The sequence below is a fragment of the Crinia signifera genome, chromosome 6, assembly GCF_055691185.1.
Source record: "Crinia signifera chromosome 6, ASM5569118v1, whole genome shotgun sequence".
Lineage (NCBI taxonomy): Eukaryota > Metazoa > Chordata > Amphibia > Anura > Myobatrachidae > Crinia > Crinia signifera.
Genome location: NC_139222.1, coordinates 14,693,933 through 14,712,905, shown reverse-complemented (window position 1 = coordinate 14,712,905; position 18,973 = coordinate 14,693,933). Strand labels below are relative to the sequence as shown.

Below are 18,973 nucleotides of genomic sequence, written 5' to 3'. Positions count from 1 at the left end.
ACCTAATCCCAAACCACCCCACCCTCCCCCACCCTGCATGTCTATCCCCAACTGTGACATACCTAATCCCAAACCACCCCACCCTGCATGTCTATCCCCAACAGTGACATACCTAATCCCAAACCACCCAACCCTCCCCCACCCTGCATGTCTATCCCCAACTGTGACATACCTAATCTCAAACCACCCAACCCTCCCCCACCCTGCATCTCTATCCCCAACTGTGACATACCTAATCCCAAACCACCCAACCCTCCCCCACCCTGCATGTCTATCCCCAACTGTGACATACCTAATCCCAAACCACCCAACACTTCCCCACCCTGCATGTCTATCCCCCACTGTGACATACCTAATCCTAAACCACCCAACCCTCCCCCACCCTGCATGTCTATCCCCAACTGTGACATACCTAATTCCAAACCACCCAACACTCCCCCACCCTGCATGTCTATCCCCCACTGTGACATACCTAATCCCAAACCACCCAACCCTCCCCCACCCTGCATGTCTATCCCCAACTGTGACATACCTAATCCCAAACCACCCAACCCTCCCCCACCCTGCATGTCTATCCCCAACTGTGACATACCTAATTTCAAACCACCCAACCCTCCCCAGCCTGCATGTCTATCCCCAACTGTGACATACCTAATCCCAAACCACCCAACCCTCCCCCACCCTGCATGTCTATCCCCAACTGTGATATACCTAATCCCAAACCACCCAACCCTCCCCCACCCTGCATGTCTACCACAACTGTGACATACCTTATCCCAAACCACCCAACCCTCCCCCGCCCTGCATGTCTATCCCCAACTGTGACATACCTAATCCCAAACCTCCCCCACCCTGCACGTCTATCCCTAACTGTGACATACCTAATCCCAAACCACTCAACCCTCCCCCACCCTGCATGTCTATCCCCAACTGTGACAAACCTAATCCCAAACCACCCAACCCTCCCCCACCCTGCATGTCTATCCCCAACTGTGACATACCTAATCCCAAATCACCCAACCTTCCCCACCCTGCATGTCTATCCCCAACTGTGACATACCTAATCCCAAACCACCCAACCCTCCCCCACCCTGCATGTCTATCCCCAACTGTGACATACCTAATCCCAAATCACCCAACCATCCCCCACAACTGTGACATACCTAATCCCAAACCACCCAACCCTCCCCCACCCTGCATGTCTATCCCCCACTGTGACATACCTAATCCCAAACCACCCAACACTCCCCCACCCTGCATGTCTATCCCCCACTGTGACATACCTAATCCCAAACCACCCAACCCTCCCCCCACCCTGCATGTCTATCCCCAACTGTGACATACCTAATCCCAAACCACCCAACCCTCCCCCACCCTGCATGTCTATCCCCAACTGTGACATACCTAATCTCAAACCACCCAACCCTCCCCAGCCTGCATGTCTATCCCCAACTGTGACATACCTAATCCCAAACCACCCAACCCTCCCCCACCCTGCATGTCTATCCCCAACTGTGATATACCTAATCCCAAACCACCCAACCCTCCCCCACCCTGCATGTCTACCACAACTGTGACATACCTTATCCCAAACCACCCAACCCTCCCCCGCCCTGCATGTCTATCCCCAACTGTGACATACCTAATCCCAAACCTCCCCCACCCTGCACGTCTATCCCTAACTGTGACATACCTAATCCCAAACCACTCAACCCTCCCCCACCCTGCATGTCTATCCCCAACTGTGACAAACCTAATCCCAAACCACCCAACCCTCCCCCACCCTGCATGTCTATCCCCAACTGTGACATACCTAATCCCAAATCACCCAACCTTCCCCACCCTGCATGTCTATCCCCAACTGTGACATACCTAATCCCAAACCACCCAACCCTCCCCCACCCTGCATGTCTATCCCCAACTGTGACATACCTAATCCCAAATCACCCAACCATCCCCCACAACTGTGACATACCTAATCCCAAACCACCCAACCCTCCCCCACCCTGCATGTCTATCCCCCACTGTGACATACCTAATCCCAAACCACCCAACACTCCCCCATCCTGCATGTTTACCACAACTGTGACATACCTAATCCCAAACCACCCAACCCTCCCCCACCCTGCATGTCTACCCCCAACTGTGACATACCGAATCCCAAAAAACCCAACCGACCCCCACCCTGCATGTCTATCCCCAACTGTGCCATACCTAATCCCAAACCACCCAACCCTCCATGGCTACCCCCAACTGTGACATACCTAATCCCAAACCACCCAACCCTCCCCCACCCTGCATGTCTATCCCCAACTGTGACATACCTAATCCCAAACCACCCAACACTTCCCCACCCTGCATGTCTATCCCCCACTGTGACATACCTAATCCCAAACCACCCAACCCTCCCCCACCCTGCATGTCTATCCCCAACTGTGACATACCTAATCCCAAACCACCCAACACTCCCCCACCCTGCATGTCTATCCCCCACTGTGACATACCTAATCCCAAACCACCCAACCCTCCCCCACCCTGCATGTCTATCCCCAACTGTGACATACCTAATCCCAAACCACCCAACCCTCCCCCACCCTGCATGTCTATCCCCAACTGTGACATACCTAATCTCAAACCACCCAACCCTCCCCAGCCTGCATGTCTATCCCCAACTGTGACATACCTAATCCCAAACCACCCAACCCTCCCCCACCCTGCATGTCTATCCCCAACTGTGATATACCTAATCCCAAACCACCCAACCCTCCCCCACCCTGCATGTCTACCACAACTGTGACATACCTTATCCCAAACCACCCAACCCTCCCCCGCCCTGCATGTCTATCCCCAACTGTGACATACCTAATCCCAAACCTCCCCCACCCTGCACGTCTATCCCTAACTGTGACATACCTAATCCCAAACCACTCAACCCTCCCCCACCCTGCATGTCTATCACCAACTGTGACAAATCTAATCCCAAACCACCCAACCCTCCCCCACCCTGCATGTCTATCCCCAACTGTGACATACCTAATCCCAAATCACCCAACCATCCCCCACAACTGTGACATACCTAATCCCAAACCACCCAACCCTCCCCCACCCTGCATGTCTATCCCCCACTGTGACATACCTAATCCCAAACCACCCAACACTCCCCCATCCTGCATGTTTACCACAACTGTGACATACCTAATCCCAAACCACCCAACCCTCCCCCACCCTGCATGTCTACCCCCAACTGTGACATACAGAATCCCAAAACACCCAACCGACCCCTACCCTGCATGTCTATCCCCAACTGTGCCATACCTAATCCCCAACCACCCAACCCTCCATGGCTACCCCCAACTGTGACATACCTAATCCCAAACCACCCAACCCTCCCTCACCCTGCATGTCTATCTCCAACTGTGACATACCTAATCCCAAACCACCCAACCCTCCCCCACCCTGCGTGTCTATCCCCAACTGTGACATACCTAATCCCAAACCACCCAACACTCCCCCATCCTGCATGTTTACCACAACTGTGACATACCTAATCCCAAACCACCCCACCCTCCCCCACCCTGCATGTCTATCCCCAACTGTGACATACCTAATCCCAAACCACCCCACCCTGCATGTCTATCCCCAACAGTGACATACCTAATCCCAAACCACCCAACCCTTCCCCACCCTGCATGTCTATCCCCAACTGTGACATACCTAATCCCAAACCGCCCAACCCTCCCCCACCCTGCATGTCTATCCCCAACTGTGACATACCTAATCCCAAACCACCCAACCCTCCCCCACCCTGCATGTCTATCCCCAACTGTGACATACCTAATCCCAAACCACCCAACACTTCCCCACCCTGCATGTCTATCCCCCACTGTGACATACCTAATCCCAAACCACCCAACCCTCCCCCACCCTGCATGTCTATCCCCAACTGTGACATACCTAATCCCAAACCACCCAACACTCCCCCACCCTGCATGTCTATCCCCCACTGTGACATACCTAATCCCAAACCACCCAACCCTCCCCCCACCCTGCATGTCTATCCCCAACTGTGGCATACCTAATCCCAAACCACCCAACCCTCCCCAGCCTGCATGTCTATCCCCAACTGTGACCTACCTAATCCCAAACCACCCAGCCCTCCCCCACCCTGCATGTCTATCCCCAACTGTGACATACCTAATCCCAAACCACCAAACCCTCCCCCACCCTGCATGTCTATCCCCAACTGTGACATACCTAATCTCAAACCACCCAACCCTCCCCAGCCTGCATGTCTATCCCCAACTGTGACATACCTAATCCCAAACCACCCAACCCTCCCCCACCCTGCATGTCTATCCCAACTGTGACATACCTTATCCCAAACCACCCAACCCTCCCCCGCCCTGCATGTCTATCCCCAACTGTGACATACCTAATCCCAAACCACCAGACCCTCCCGCACCCTGCATGTCTATCCCCAACTGTGACATACCTTATCCCAAACCACCAAACCCTCCCCCACCCTGCATGTCTATCCCCAACTGTGACATACCTAATCCCAAACCACCCAACCCTCCCCCACCCTGCATGTCTATCCCCAACTGTGATATACCTAATCCCAAACCACCCAACCCTCCCCCACCCTGCATGTCTATCCCAACTGTGACATACCTTATCCCAAACCACCCAACCCTCCCCCGCCCTGCATGTCTATCCCCAACTGTGATATACCTAATCCCAAACCACCAGACCCTCCCGCACCCTGCATGTCTATCCCCAACTGTGACATACCTAATCCCAAACCACCCAACCTTCCCCATCCTGCATGTCTATCCCCAACTGTGACATACCTAATCCCAAACCTCCCCCACCCTGCATGTCTATCCCCAACTGTGACATACCTAATCGAAACCACCCAACCCTCCCCCACCCTGCATGTCTATCCCCAACTGTGACAAACCCAATCCCAAACCACCCAACCCTCCCCCACCCTGCATGTCTATCCCCAACTGTGACACTCCTAATCCCAAACCACCCAACCCTGCATGTCTACCCCCAACTGTGACATACCTAATCCCAAACCACCCAACCCTCCCCCACCCTGCATGTTTATCCCCAACTGTGACATACCAAAATCCCAAACCAGCCGACCCTCCCCCACCCTGCATGTCTATCCCCAACTGTGACATATCTAATCCCAAACCTCCCAACCCTCCCCCACCCTGCATGTCTATCCCCAACTGTGACATACCTAATCCCAAACCACACAACCCTCCCCCACCCTGCATGTCTATCCCCAACTGTGACATACCTAATCCCAAATCACCCAACCCTGCATGTCTATCCCCAACTGTGACATACCTAATCCCAAACCACCCAACCCTCCCCCACCCTGCATGTCTATCCCCAACTGTGAAAAACCCAATCCCAAACCACCCAACCCTCCCCCACCCTACATGTTTATCCCCAACTGTGACATACCAAAATCCCAAACCAGCCGACCCTCCCCCACCCTGCATATCTATCCCCAACTGTGACATATCTAATCCCAAAGCACCCAACCCCACCCTGCATGTCTATCCCCAACTGTGACACATCTAATCCCAAACCACCCCACCCTCCCCCACCCTGCATGTCTATCCCCAACTGTGACACACCTAATCCCAAACCACACCACCCTCCCCCACCCTGCATGTCTATCCCCAACTGTGATTTACCTAATCCCAAACCACCCAACCCTGCATGTCTACCCCCAACTGTGACATACCTAATCCAAAAACACCTCATCCTCACCACCCTGCATGTCTATCCCCAACTGTAACAAACCTAATACCAAACCACACAACCCACCCCCATCCTGCATGTCTATCCCCAACTGTGACATACCTAATCCCAAACCACCCCACCCTCCCTGCATGTCTATCCCCAACTGTGACATACCTAATCCCAAACTTCAAGAAAAGCAAAGAAAAAAATAATGTGGGGGGAGAGCAGGAGTATAATAGGGGCTGAAGGCTCCTGATGTATGAGATACACCAGAGAGTGCGGGGAGGAGACTGGTCAGATCTCTGGGCTGGTAACACACAGTGACATGATGTGACGGGGAGAGCAGGAGTATAATAGGGGCTGATGGATCCTGATGTATGAGATACACCAGAGAGTGTGAGGAGGAGACTGGTCAGATCTCTGGGCTGGTAACACACAGTGACATGATGTGAGGGGGAGAGCAGGAGTATAATAGGGGCTGATGGCTCCTGATGTATGACATACACCAGAGAGTGCGGGGAGGAGACTGGTCAGATCTCTGGGCTGGTAACACACATTGACATAATGTGAGGGGACAGCTGGAGTATAATAGGGGCTGATGGCTCCTGATGTATGAGATACACCAGAGAGTGTGGGGAGGAGACTGGTCAGATATCTGGGCTGGTAACACACAGTGACATGATGTGAGGGGAGAGCAGGGGTATGATAGGGGCTGATGGCTCCTGATGTATGATATACATCAGAGAGTGTGGGGAGGAGACTGGTCAGATCTCTGGGCTGGTAACACACATTGACATGATGTGAGGGGAGAGCAGAAGTATAATAGGGGCTGATGTATGAGATACACCAGAGAGTGCGGGGAGGAGACTGGTCAGATCTCTGGGCTGGTAACACACAGTGACATGATGTGAGGGGAGAGCAGAAGTATAATAGGGGCTGATGTATGAGATACACCAGAGAGTGCGGGGAGGAGACTGGTCAGATCTCTGGGCTGGTAACACAGTGACATGATGTGAGGGGAGAGCAGGAGTATAATAGGGGCTGATGGCACCTGATGTATGAAATACACCAGAGAGTGTGGGGAGGAGACTGGTCAGATCTCTGGGCTGGTAACACACAGTGACATGATGTGAGGGGAGAGCAGAAGTATAATAGGGGCTGATGTATGAGATACACCAGAGAGTGTGGGGAGGAGACTGGTCAGATCTCTGGGCTGGTAACACACAGTGACATGATGTGAGGGAGAGAGCAGGAGTATAATGGCGGCTGATGTCTCCTGATGTATGAGATACACCAGAGAGTGCGGGTAGGAGACTGGTCAGATCTCTGGGCTGGTAACACACAGTGACATGATGTGAGGGGAGAGCAGGAGTATAATAGGTGCTGATGGCTCCTGATGTATGAGATACACCAGAAAGTGCGGGGAGGAGACTGGTCAGATCTCTGGGCTGGTAACACACAGTGACATGATGGGAGGGGAGAGCAGGAGTATAATAGGGGCTGATGGCTCCTGATGTATGAGATACACCAGAGAGTGTGGGGAGGAGACTGGTCAGATCTCTGGGCTGGTAACACACAGTGACATGATGTGAGGGGAGAGCAGGGGTATGATAGGGGCTGATGGCTCCTGATGTATGAGATACACCAGAGAGTGTGGGGAGGAGACTGGTCAGATCTCTGGGCTGGTAACACACAGTGACTTGATGTGAGGGGGAGAGCAGAAAAAATAGGGACTGATAGCTCCTGGCTCCCCCATCGGGCAGACAGTCCCAATATTAGTCTGTGCTGACAGCGGTGGGTGTAGGATTATTGATTGGTTTATTGACTGCGGAAATTGGGAGTGTTTATTACTCACCTGTGCTAATATATGTAGGGACTTCCTCTTCCTTACACTGATAAGCCCTCACATCCATCTCTTCTCCCTCTGTATCTTCTGCCTTAATATCAGTCACACCCGTCTCTTCTTCTCCCTCTGTATCTTCTGCCTTAATATCAGTCACATCTGTCTCTTCTCCCTTACTATCAGACACATCCGTCTCTTCTTCTCCCTCTGTATCTTCTGCATTAATATCATTCACATCCGTCTCTTCTTCTCCATCTGTATCTTCTGCCTTAATATCAGTCACATCCGTCTCTTCTTCTCCATCTGTATCTTCTGCCTTAATATCAGTCACATCTGTCTCTCCTCCCTCTGTATCTTCTGCTCTAATGTTAATCATGTGGTTTTCATCCTATATAAAGCAGCAATAAAATACATTTCGGAATTCAGTAACATACTATATAATACAAATATTTGGATGTAATCTGCTTCTCTACAGATCATATAGTGAAAGTCACTTTGGTATATAGAGAAGACCCTAAATCCCACCTACCTGATCCTCCTGTGGGGTCCTGCGATTCTCCTCTGTACAGTGCTGGGAATACAGAGTACGGGGACATCTCTCTGGGGTATCTCTGTTACTGGGCCCATCTGTAGGAGACACACAGTGACTGAGGACATTGTATATATGTGATTATCCTGGGAATACAGAGGACGGGGACATCTCTCTGGGGTATCTCTGTTACTGGGCCCATCTGTAGGAGACACACAGTGACTGAGGACATGGTATATATGTGATTATCCTGGGAATACAGAGGACGGGACATCTCTCTGGGGTATCTCTGTTACTGGGCCCATCTGTAGGAGACACGCAGTGACTGAGGACATGGTATATATGTGATTATCCTGGGAATACAGAGGACGGGACATCTCTCTGGGGTATCTCTGTTACTGGGCCCATCTGTAGGAGACACACAGTGACTGAGGACATTGCATATATGTGATTATCCTGGGAATAGAGAGGACGGGGACATCTCTCTGGGGTATTCCTGTTACTGGCCCATCTGTAGGAGACACGCAGTGACTGAGGACATTGTATATATGTGATTATCTTTGGAATACAGAGGAAGGGGACATCTCTCTGGGGTATCTCTGTTACTGGGCCCATCTGTAGGAGACACGCAGTGACTGAGGACATTGTATATATGTGATTATCCTGGGAATACAGAGGACGGGGACATCTCTCTGGGGTATCTCTGTTACTGGGCCCATCTGTAGGAGACACGCAGTGACTGAGGACATGGTATATATGTGATTATCCTGGGAATACAGAGGACGGGGACATCTCTCTGGGGTATCTCTGTTACTGGGCCCATCTGTAGGAGACACGCAGTGACTGAGGACATGGTATATATGTGATTATCCTGGGAATACAGAGGACGGGGACATCTCTCTGGGGTATCTCTGTTACTGGGCCCATCTGTAGGAGACACGCAGTGACTGAGGACATGGTATATATGTGATTATCCTGGGAATACAGAGGATGTGGACATCTCTCTGGGGTATCTCTGTTACTGGCCCCATCTGTAGGAGACACACAGTGACTGAGGATATGGTATATATGTGATTATCCTGGGAATACAGAGGATGTGGACATCTCTCTGGGGTATCTCTGTTACTGGCCCCATCTGTAGGAGACACACAGTGACTGAGGATATGGTATATATGTGATTATCCTGGGAATACAGAGGATGGGGACATCTCTCTGGGGTATCTCTGATACTGGGCCCATCTGTAGGAGACACGCAGTGACTGAGGACATGGCATATATGTGATTATCCTGGGAATACAGAGGACGGGGACATCTCTCTGGGGTATTCCTGTTACTGGCCCCATCTGTAGGAGACACACAGTGACTGAGGACATGGTATATATGTGATTATCCTGGGAATACAGAGGACGGTGACATCTCTCTGCGGTATCTCTGTTACTGGGCCCATCTGTAGGAGACACGCAGTGACTGAGGACATTGTATATATGTGATTATCCTGGGAATACAGAGGAAGGGGACATCTCTCTGGGGTATTCCTGTTACTGGCCCCATCTGTAGGAGACACAAAGTGACTGAGGACATGGTATATATGTGATTATCCTGGGAATACAGAGGACGGTGACATCTCTCTGCGGTATCTCTGTTACTGGGCCCATCTGTAGGAGACACGCAGTGACTGAGGACATTGTATATATGTGATTATCCTGGGAATACAGAGGACGGGGACATCTCTCTGGGGTATCTCTGTTACTGGGCCCATCTGTAGGAGACACGCAGTGACTGAGGACATGGTATATATGTGATTATCCTGGGAATACAAAGGACGGGGACATCTCTCTGGGGTATCTGTGTTACTGGGCCCATCTGTAGGAGACACGCAGTGACTGAGGACATATTATATATGTGATTATCCTGGGAATACAGAGGACGGGGACATCTCTCTGGGGTATCTCTGTTACTGGGCCCATCTGTAGGAGACACTCAGTGACTGAGGACATTGTATATGTGATTATCCTGGGAATACAGAGGACGGGGACATCTCTCTGGGGTATCTCTGTTAATGGCCCATCTGTAGGAGACACACAGTGACTGAGGACATGGTATATATGTGATTATCCTGGGAATACAGAGGACGGGGCCATCTCTCTGGGGTATCTCTGTTACTGGGCCCATCTGTAGGAGACACGCAGTGACTGAGGACATTGTATATATGTGATTATCCTGGGAATACAGAGGACGGGGACATCTCTCTGGAGTATCTCTGTTACTGGGCCCATCTGTAGGAGACACGCAGTGACTGAGAACATTGTATATATGTGATTATCCTGGGAATACAGAGGACGGGGACATCTCTCTGGGGTATCTCTGTTACTGGGCCCATCTGTAGGAGACACACAGTGACTGAGTACATTGTATATATGTGATTATCCTGGGAATACAGAGGACGGGGACATCTCTCTGGGGTATCTCTGTTACTGGGCCCATCTGTAGGAGACACACAGTGACTGAGGACATGGTATATATGTGATTATCCTGGGAATACAGAGGACGGGGACATCTCTCTGGGGTATCTCTGTTACTGGGCCCATCTGTAGGAGACACGCAGTGACTGAGTACATTGTATATATGTGATTATCCTGGGAATACAGAGGACAGGGACATCTCTCTGGGGTATCTCTGTTACTGGGCCCATCTGTAGGAGACACACAGTGACTGAGGACATGGTATATATGTGATTATCCTGGTAATACAGAGGACGGGGACATCTCTCTGGGGTATCTCTGTTACTGGCCCCATCTGTAGGAGACACGCAGTGACTGAGAACATTGTATATATCACTGGCGTAACTAACGCTAGGCAGCCCAAGCGGTCGCGGGGGGGAGCCGGCACCATTGGGGCGCAGGGTCACAGCTGAAAAAACTTTTGAGTACTGAGTGTGCGAGTGAGCTGCTGCAGCAGCCAATAAGAAATAGGATACATACACTTCTCTGTCTGGGGACGCTCAGTGACCCGCCTTAATCCTTTGCCCTGATTTTCCGGCAGCAGCAGCATAAGTTTTTCAGAGCTAGCTTGTCTGTGATTTGCTGCGCCGGATCAGGTGGGCGGCTCTGTTAGCATCAGGGAAGTGCTCTCTGTGTAGCTGCTGCTGCTGTATTGCCTTCGTCTCATCTAAAACGAAGGTATGTGTGCTGCAGACTACAACCCTTCACATCAGCAGTAGCTCCCTAGCCTTATTTTTCTCTTGCTGGCAGGTACTGACACAAGGCAGCAGAACGAATTATCGTTCTCCCACCCTATCTCCAAAACGTACACTGCCTCGCTAAACACATAACAAACAGCCATAGGTCAAGCCAGTGATTACTTCCTCAGATCTGTGCATTGCTGTCACTATCCCTGCAAGTGGGGGAGACGGAGTATAAGTAAATCACCAGGTTTTGCAAATGTTCCAAGCACTGTTATGTTCAGTGTTGTGTTTGCCAGAAATATCTAAACTCAGCTTATGTTTGTTTGAATGCCTAGAAATCCTATAATGGAGATAAGCAAACATCTAAAAATTAGTTATATTTCACCTAACGAGATATGCCTTTATCACCAGTAATTTTGACAAAATGCACACAATTTGTTGTTACACCGTCTACATGCACTGACTGTGACTATTAAGCCCCCTACACACTAACAAACTCCCCACCAACACTGATGCTTTTTTTGTTTTTTTTTTACTAAAAATGGAAGGGGGGGGGGGGGCGCCATAATTTTTTTTGGCTGGGGGGAGCAAAATTTCTAGTTACGCCACTGGTATATATGTGATTATCCTGGGAATACAGAGGACGGGGACATCTCTCTGGGGTATCTCTGTTACCGGACCCATCTGTAGGAGACACACAGTGACTGAGGACATGGTATATATGTGATTATCCTGGGAATACAGAGGACGGGACATCTCTCTGGGGTATCTCGGTTACTGGGCCCATCTGTAGGAGACACACAGTGACTGAGGACATGGTATATATGTGATTATCCTGGGAATATAGAGGACGGGGACATCTCTCTGGGGTATCTCTGTTACTGGGCCCATCTGTAGGAGACACGCAGTGACTGAGGACATGGTATATATGTGATTATCCTGGGAATACAGAGGACGGGGATATCTCTCTGGGGTATCTCTGTTACTGGCCCCATCTGTAGGAGACACGCAGTGACTGAGGACATTGTATATATGTGATTATCCTGGGAATACAGAGGACGGGGACATCTCTCTGGGGTATCTCTGTTACTGGGCCCATCTGTAGGAGACACACAGTGACTGAGGACATTGTATATATGTGATTATCCTGGGAATACAGAGAACGGGGGACATCTCTCTGGGGTATCTGTTACTGGGCCCATCTGTAGGAGACACACAGTGACTGAGGACATTGTATATATGTGATTATCCTGGGAATGCAGAGGACGGGGACATCTCTCTGGAGTATCTCTGTTACTGGGGCCATCTGTAGGAGACACGCAGTGACTGAGAACATTGTATATATGTGATTATCCTGGGAATACAGAGGATGGGGACATCTCTCTGGGGTATCTATGTTACTGGGCCCATCTGTAGGAGACACGCAGTGACTGAGGACATTGTATATATGTGATTATCCTGGGAATACAGAGGACGGGGACATCTCTCTGTGGTATCTCTGTTACCGGGCCCATCTGTAGGAGACACACAGTGACTGAGGACATGGTATATATGTGATTATCCGGTACTTATGTAGTATCTGGGCGTCCGATTTAGAAATCAGATCGGATCGCATCGCATCGCATGCGACCAAATCGTATGCGATGCGATGGTCAAGATTTTTCCATAGGATTCAATGTTAAAATGGTCTGAGTCCATTTTAACATAGAATTCAATGGGAAAAAGGGGTCCTTTTCCTTTCCCCACTATCCAAGTGGGCATGGAGTTGGATATAAACCTGTGGCGAGCGTAGCGAGCCCGAAGCGTGGCGAGCGTAGCGAGCCCCGCGAGGGGACACAGAATACTTTTTAAGAAATATGCGTTCGCTCGCCACGCTTCGGGCTCGGTGGCTCGCTGCGCTCGCCACACTATATAAAATCAACTCTATGCCCACTTGGATAGTGGGGAAATGAACAGGACCTTCTTAACATTGAATCCTATGCAAAATCGCATTGAATCGCATCGCATCTGATTGTATGCCTTAAGGTAAGGCATACAATCCCAAAATCGGCAGCCCAGATACTACATAAGTACCGATTATCCTGGGAATACAGAGGACGGGGACATCTCTCTGGAGTATCTCTGTTACTGGGGCCATCTGTAGGAGACACGCAGTGACTGAGAACATTGTATATATGTGATTATCCTGGGAATACAGAGGATGGGGACATCTCTCTGGGGTATCTATGTTACTGGGCCCATCTGTAGGAGACACGCAGTGACTGAGGACATTGTATATATGTGATTATCCTGGGAATACAGAGGACGGGGACATCTCTCTGGGGTATCTCTGTTACCGGGCCCATCTGTAGGAGACACACAGTGACTGAGGACATGGTATATATGTGATTATCCGGTACTTATGTAGTATCTGGGCGTCCGATTTAGAAATCAGATCGGATCGCATCGCATGCGACCAAATCGTATGCGATGCGATGGTCAAGATTTTTCCATAGGATTCAATGTTAAAATGGTCTGAGTCCATTTTAACATAGAATTCAATGGGAAAAAGGGGTCCTTTTCCTTTCCCCACTATCCAAGTGGGCATGGAGTTGGATATAAACCTGTGGCGAGCGTAGCGAGCCCGAAGCGTGGCGAGCGTAGCGAGCCCCGCGAGGGGACACAGAATACTTTTTAAGAAATATGCGTTCGCTCGCCACGCTTCGGGCTCGGTGGCTCGCTGCGCTCGCCACACTATATAAAATCAACTCTATGCCCACTTGGATAGTGGGGAAATGAACAGGACCTTCTTAACATTGAATCCTATGCAAAATCGCATTGAATCGCATCGCATCTGATTGTATGCCTTAAGGTAAGGCATACAATCCCAAAATCGGCAGCCCAGATACTACATAAGTACCGATTATCCTGGGAATACAGAGGACGGGGATATCTCTCTGGGGTATTCCTGTTACTGGCCCATCTGTAGGAGACACGCAGTGACTGAGGACATGGTATATATGTGATTATCCTGGGAATACAGAGGACGGGGGACATCTCTCTGGGGTATCTGTTACTGGGCCCATCTGTAGGAGACACACAGTGACTGAGGACATTGTATATATGTGATTATCCTGGGAATACAGAGGACGGGGACATCTCTCTGGGGTATCTCTGTTACTGGGCCCATCTGTAGGAGACACGCAGTGACTGAGGACATGGTATATATGTGATTATCCTGGGAATACAGAGGACGGGGACATCTCTCTGGGGTATCTCTGTTACTGGGCCCATCTGTAGGAGACACACAGTGACTGAGGACATGGTATATATGTGATTATCCTGGGAATACAGAGGACGGGGGACATCTCTCTGGGGTATCTGTTACTGGCTCCATCTGTAGGAGACACACAGTGACTGAGGACATGGTATATATGTGATTATCCTAGGAATACAGAGGACGGGGACATCTCTCTGGGGTATCTCTGTTACTGGGCCCATCTGTAGGAGACACACAGTGACTGAGGACATGGTATATATATGATTATCCTGGGAATAGAGAGGACGGGGACATCTCTCTGGGGTACCTCTGTTACTGGGCCCATCTGTAGGAGACACACAGTGACTGAGGACATGGTATATATGTGATTATCCTGGGAATACAGAGGACGGGGACATCTCTCTGGGGTATCTCTGTTACTGGCCCATATGTAGGAGAAACATAGTGACTGAGGACATTGTATATATGTGATTATATAGGGGGCCCACATACCTGCTTTCCCCTATATAATAAATGTCTCCTCTTACCCAGGGATGTGAGGGGCCGGTGATTCTCCATCATCACGTCCTTGTACAGACCCCCGTGTTCCTCCTCTATATACTCCCCCTCCTGTATGGAGAGATAAGACAGTGACACCCGGACACCTTACAGGCACCTGACACACACAGTGATACGTACTATAGAAGAACCTCACAGGTTACCCGGACCCTCTCTTATGGCCAGATGTATCAAGCTTCAAAAAGTGATAAAATGCAGAGTGATAAACCGCCAGCCAATCAGCTGCTACCTGTCATTTTTCAAACTCAACCTGTAACATGACATGTAGGAGCTGAATGGCTGGCTGTTTATCACTCTCCATTTTATCACTTTGTGAAGCTTGATATATCTGGTCCATAGTGTTATAGTATACAATGATGGGTACTTGTGTAATATCTGGGCGCCGGAATTTGTGATTGTATGCCTTAACTTAAGGCATACAATCAGATGCGATTTTCGGCAAAATCGCATCGAATTGCATGCGATAGACGCAATTTTCCATAGGAATCAATGTTAAAAGGGTCCTGTTCATTTCCCCACTATCCAAGTGGGCATATAATTATAAAGCGTGGCGAGCGCAGCGAGCCACCGAGTCCAAAGCATGGCGAGCCCCGCGAGGGGACACGGAATACATAACGGGTGCCCGGTTATTACACAAGTACCCAATGTTGCTAAAACAGAAATGAACGCATCAATATTCCTATGATTTTATTGTACTTTGTTTTCTTAAATACTGCAGATGGCGTTATCTTGTTGCACAAGGTACTAGCCACGGCGTATGAGGCCCACTGTTCTGAATCTTCAGCCATTTTGTAGTGTTTTTATGCAAGTCATAGTTGACAAAATGGTTGCTGCTTCTAACAAACACCTGCTGCTTCGCGCAAAGGGTAGGCCTCATACGCCGTGGCTAGTACCTTGTGCAACAAGCTAACGCCATCTGCAGTATTTAAGAAAACGGAAGCGGTACATCTGTCAAAACAGACTTAGGTCTACAGTCATTAGGTCGACCCCGGAAAGTCGACTGTCCCCAAGGTCGACAGGGTTAAAGGTCGACATGGCTCAAGGACGACATGACTTAAGGTCGACATGGGCCAAGGTCAACATCGTTTTAGGTCGACATGAGTTTTTCCACTGTTTTTTTACCCGAATGTCGACACAGTCGACATGGACACAGTTGGAGTCGAACCGCAGCCGCTTGCTTCGCTCGGCACACTATTTTATTCTCCCACCACGCCCTAGTGGATGGTAGGGCCTGAAATACCGCCTGTCGGCACATGGCTAAAAAAACAGTGAAAATCTCATGTCGACCTAAAACCATGTCGACATTGGCCCATGTCGACCTTGAGCCATGTCGACCTTGGGGACAGTCGACCTAATGACTGTCGACCTAAGTCTGGTCTGACAGATGACCGTTTCCCGCTGGCAAAGTGATTTCTCATAAAGAATTGTTTTGATTTTATAAGTTCCAGAATGCAATGTTGACAGTATAGTGGAGCAAGGACAGCCAGCTAGTCTCTACAAAATGAAACCACCTGATAAGAAGGCCCCTCATGCGTAGACCCCAAGGCCACGGAATCGTTCCCTTGTAACAACTAGGTGGGTGGTGGGTGATGGGTGAATTAATGATAGCATTATGATTGAAAGCAAAGCTGGCCAATAAGACTCAATGCTTATGATTAATTTATGTGAGTAAAGTATAAATATCAGAGGTAGAGGAGGAGGAAGGGGGCAGTTGAGGAAGAGCAGGCAAGCACGGGGCCTGGAGGTAACCATAAATTTTGGTGTTGGCGTGCAATTATTTCAGCGTTTGCCGGTATATTTAAGGGTTATACAGTAATTATATATACTTCCATTTTATCAATGTGAATACACGGTGTATACAGCCCAAAGGACAGAACGCTGGAGGTATACGGGGCACTGACCAAGTTTAAAATATAAAACAGAAACTTTGATTAACAACTATTATAGAAATCCCCACAAACAACCCATAAAATGGCAAAATATTAGTTCTAAAACCTAAAGAAAAAAATAGTACAGCACTATATGATGTCACCATGGGCCTTATTACTCTCTAGAGTTAGATTTGTGCGAGTTATTTTGTTTCTGTGCAGGGTAAATAATGGCTTCACTATTTTTACACTGCAATTTAATTTCAGTTTCAGCACAGTATAGTGGGACACTACATGACACTCTTCCTGTGTAGAAAGACAGTACACGCCACCCCCCTGTATCAAAGGGCATTATATGCTGCTCCCTCTTTATAGTAAGACACTACATGTTGCTCCCCCTGTATAAAAGGGCAGTATATGTCACAGCACAGGCCATACCCCTGTATAGCAGGACACCAAAGACCACTCCCCCTGCATAGTTGGAACACCACAGGCCGCTCCCTGTGTATAGTGGGACACTACATGCTGTAGACCACCACACAAGCCATCCCCCTGTATAGCAGGACACCTAAGACCACTCCCTCTGCATAGTTGGGACACCACAGGCCGCTCTTGTGTATATTAGGACAGTATATGCCGCTCCCCCTATATAGTAGGACACTACATGCCACTCCGCCTGTATAAAAGAGCGGTATATGCTTCTCCCCCTGTATATTAGAACACAACACAGGCCAGGCAGTATATGTCACAGCACAGGCCATACCCCTGTATAGCAGGACACCAAAGACCACTCCCTCTGCATAGTTGGAACACCATAGGCTGCTCCCCATGTATAGTGGGACACTACATGACACTCTCCCTGTGTAGTAAGACAGTACACGCCCCCCCCCCGTATCAAAGGGCATTATATGCTGCTCCCCCTTTATAGTAGGACACTACATGCCACTCCCCTGTATAAAAGAGCTGTATATGCCTCTCCCCCTGTATAGTAGAACACAACACAGGCCATCCCCCTGTATAGCAGGACACCAAAGTCCACTCCCCCTGCACAGTATATGCCGCTCCCACTGTACAGTAGGGCACCGCAGGCTACTCCTCCTGTACAGTAGGACACCACATGCCGCTCTCCATGTATAATAGGCGCTATTACCTGCTGTTGCCGGACGGTCGGATACTTGGCATTGTACTGTACCGGGTAGGAGGAGGATTCAGCTTCCGAGCACGAGCCAATCAAACCAACTTCCGGGCATTCAACACGATTTCCGGGCTATGCGTTCCACCAGCCTTTCTGGCTGTGCGTTCCAATCAACTTCCGGTTATGCGTTCTACGCTCAGGAAAAGTTTGTTCAATAGCTGCAATTTCCAGTCTCCGTCCGGCATCAGCAGCCGGTAGTCATGGCGACTACTACTGTCCTATTACAGAGGGGTTACTGCCTGTGACGTCCTACTATACCGGTGGAGCGGCATGTGGTGTGTCCTACTATAAAGGGGGAGCCGCTTGTGGTGTCCTACTTTTCCTGGGAAAGCGGCTTGTGGTGTCCTACCATGCAGGGGTGCAGCATGTAGTGTCCTTATATGCAGTGGGAGCAGCCTGTAGTGTCTACTATACATGGAGAGAAGCATGTAGTGTCCAACTATATAGGGGGAGCAGCCTGTGGTGGAATCTACAATACAGGGGTAGCAGCAAGTAGTGTCCTGTATAGGACACTACAGCCTGTGGTGTGTCCTACATAGGACACTACAGCCTGTGGTGTGTCCTACATACAGGAGATCAGCATGTAGTATCCTACTGTACAGGGGGAGCAGTATGTAGTTTCCTACACAGGGGGAGGGGCCTTTGGCATCCTAGTATACAGGAGGAGGGGCCTGTGGCATCCTACTATACAGGGGGAGCAGCCTGTGGTGTCCTACCATTGATTTTTTTCCCCTCCACTTATTGATGATTCTTAAGCATTGGCATTTAGGG

At 49.6% G+C, this 18,973-nt stretch overlaps 1 protein-coding gene across 1 annotated transcript in view; it reads right to left on the bottom strand.

Moving 5' to 3' along the window:
• LOC146010037 (uncharacterized) overlaps positions 1-18,247 on the bottom strand; it is a 34,273-nt gene extending 16,026 nt beyond the window's left edge. Inside the window, exons 1-4 of the mRNA XM_083150866.1 lie at positions 18,158-18,247; positions 15,109-15,190; positions 8,139-8,236; positions 7,622-7,997 (exon numbers count right to left, since the gene is read on the bottom strand). Coding sequence (XP_083006992.1) covers positions 7,622-7,997; positions 8,139-8,236; positions 15,109-15,142 — 508 coding nt within the window. The 5' untranslated portion in view covers positions 15,143-15,190; positions 18,158-18,247. The remainder of the gene's footprint in view (positions 1-7,621; positions 7,998-8,138; positions 8,237-15,108; positions 15,191-18,157) is intronic.
• Positions 18,248-18,973: the final 726 nt, after the last annotated feature.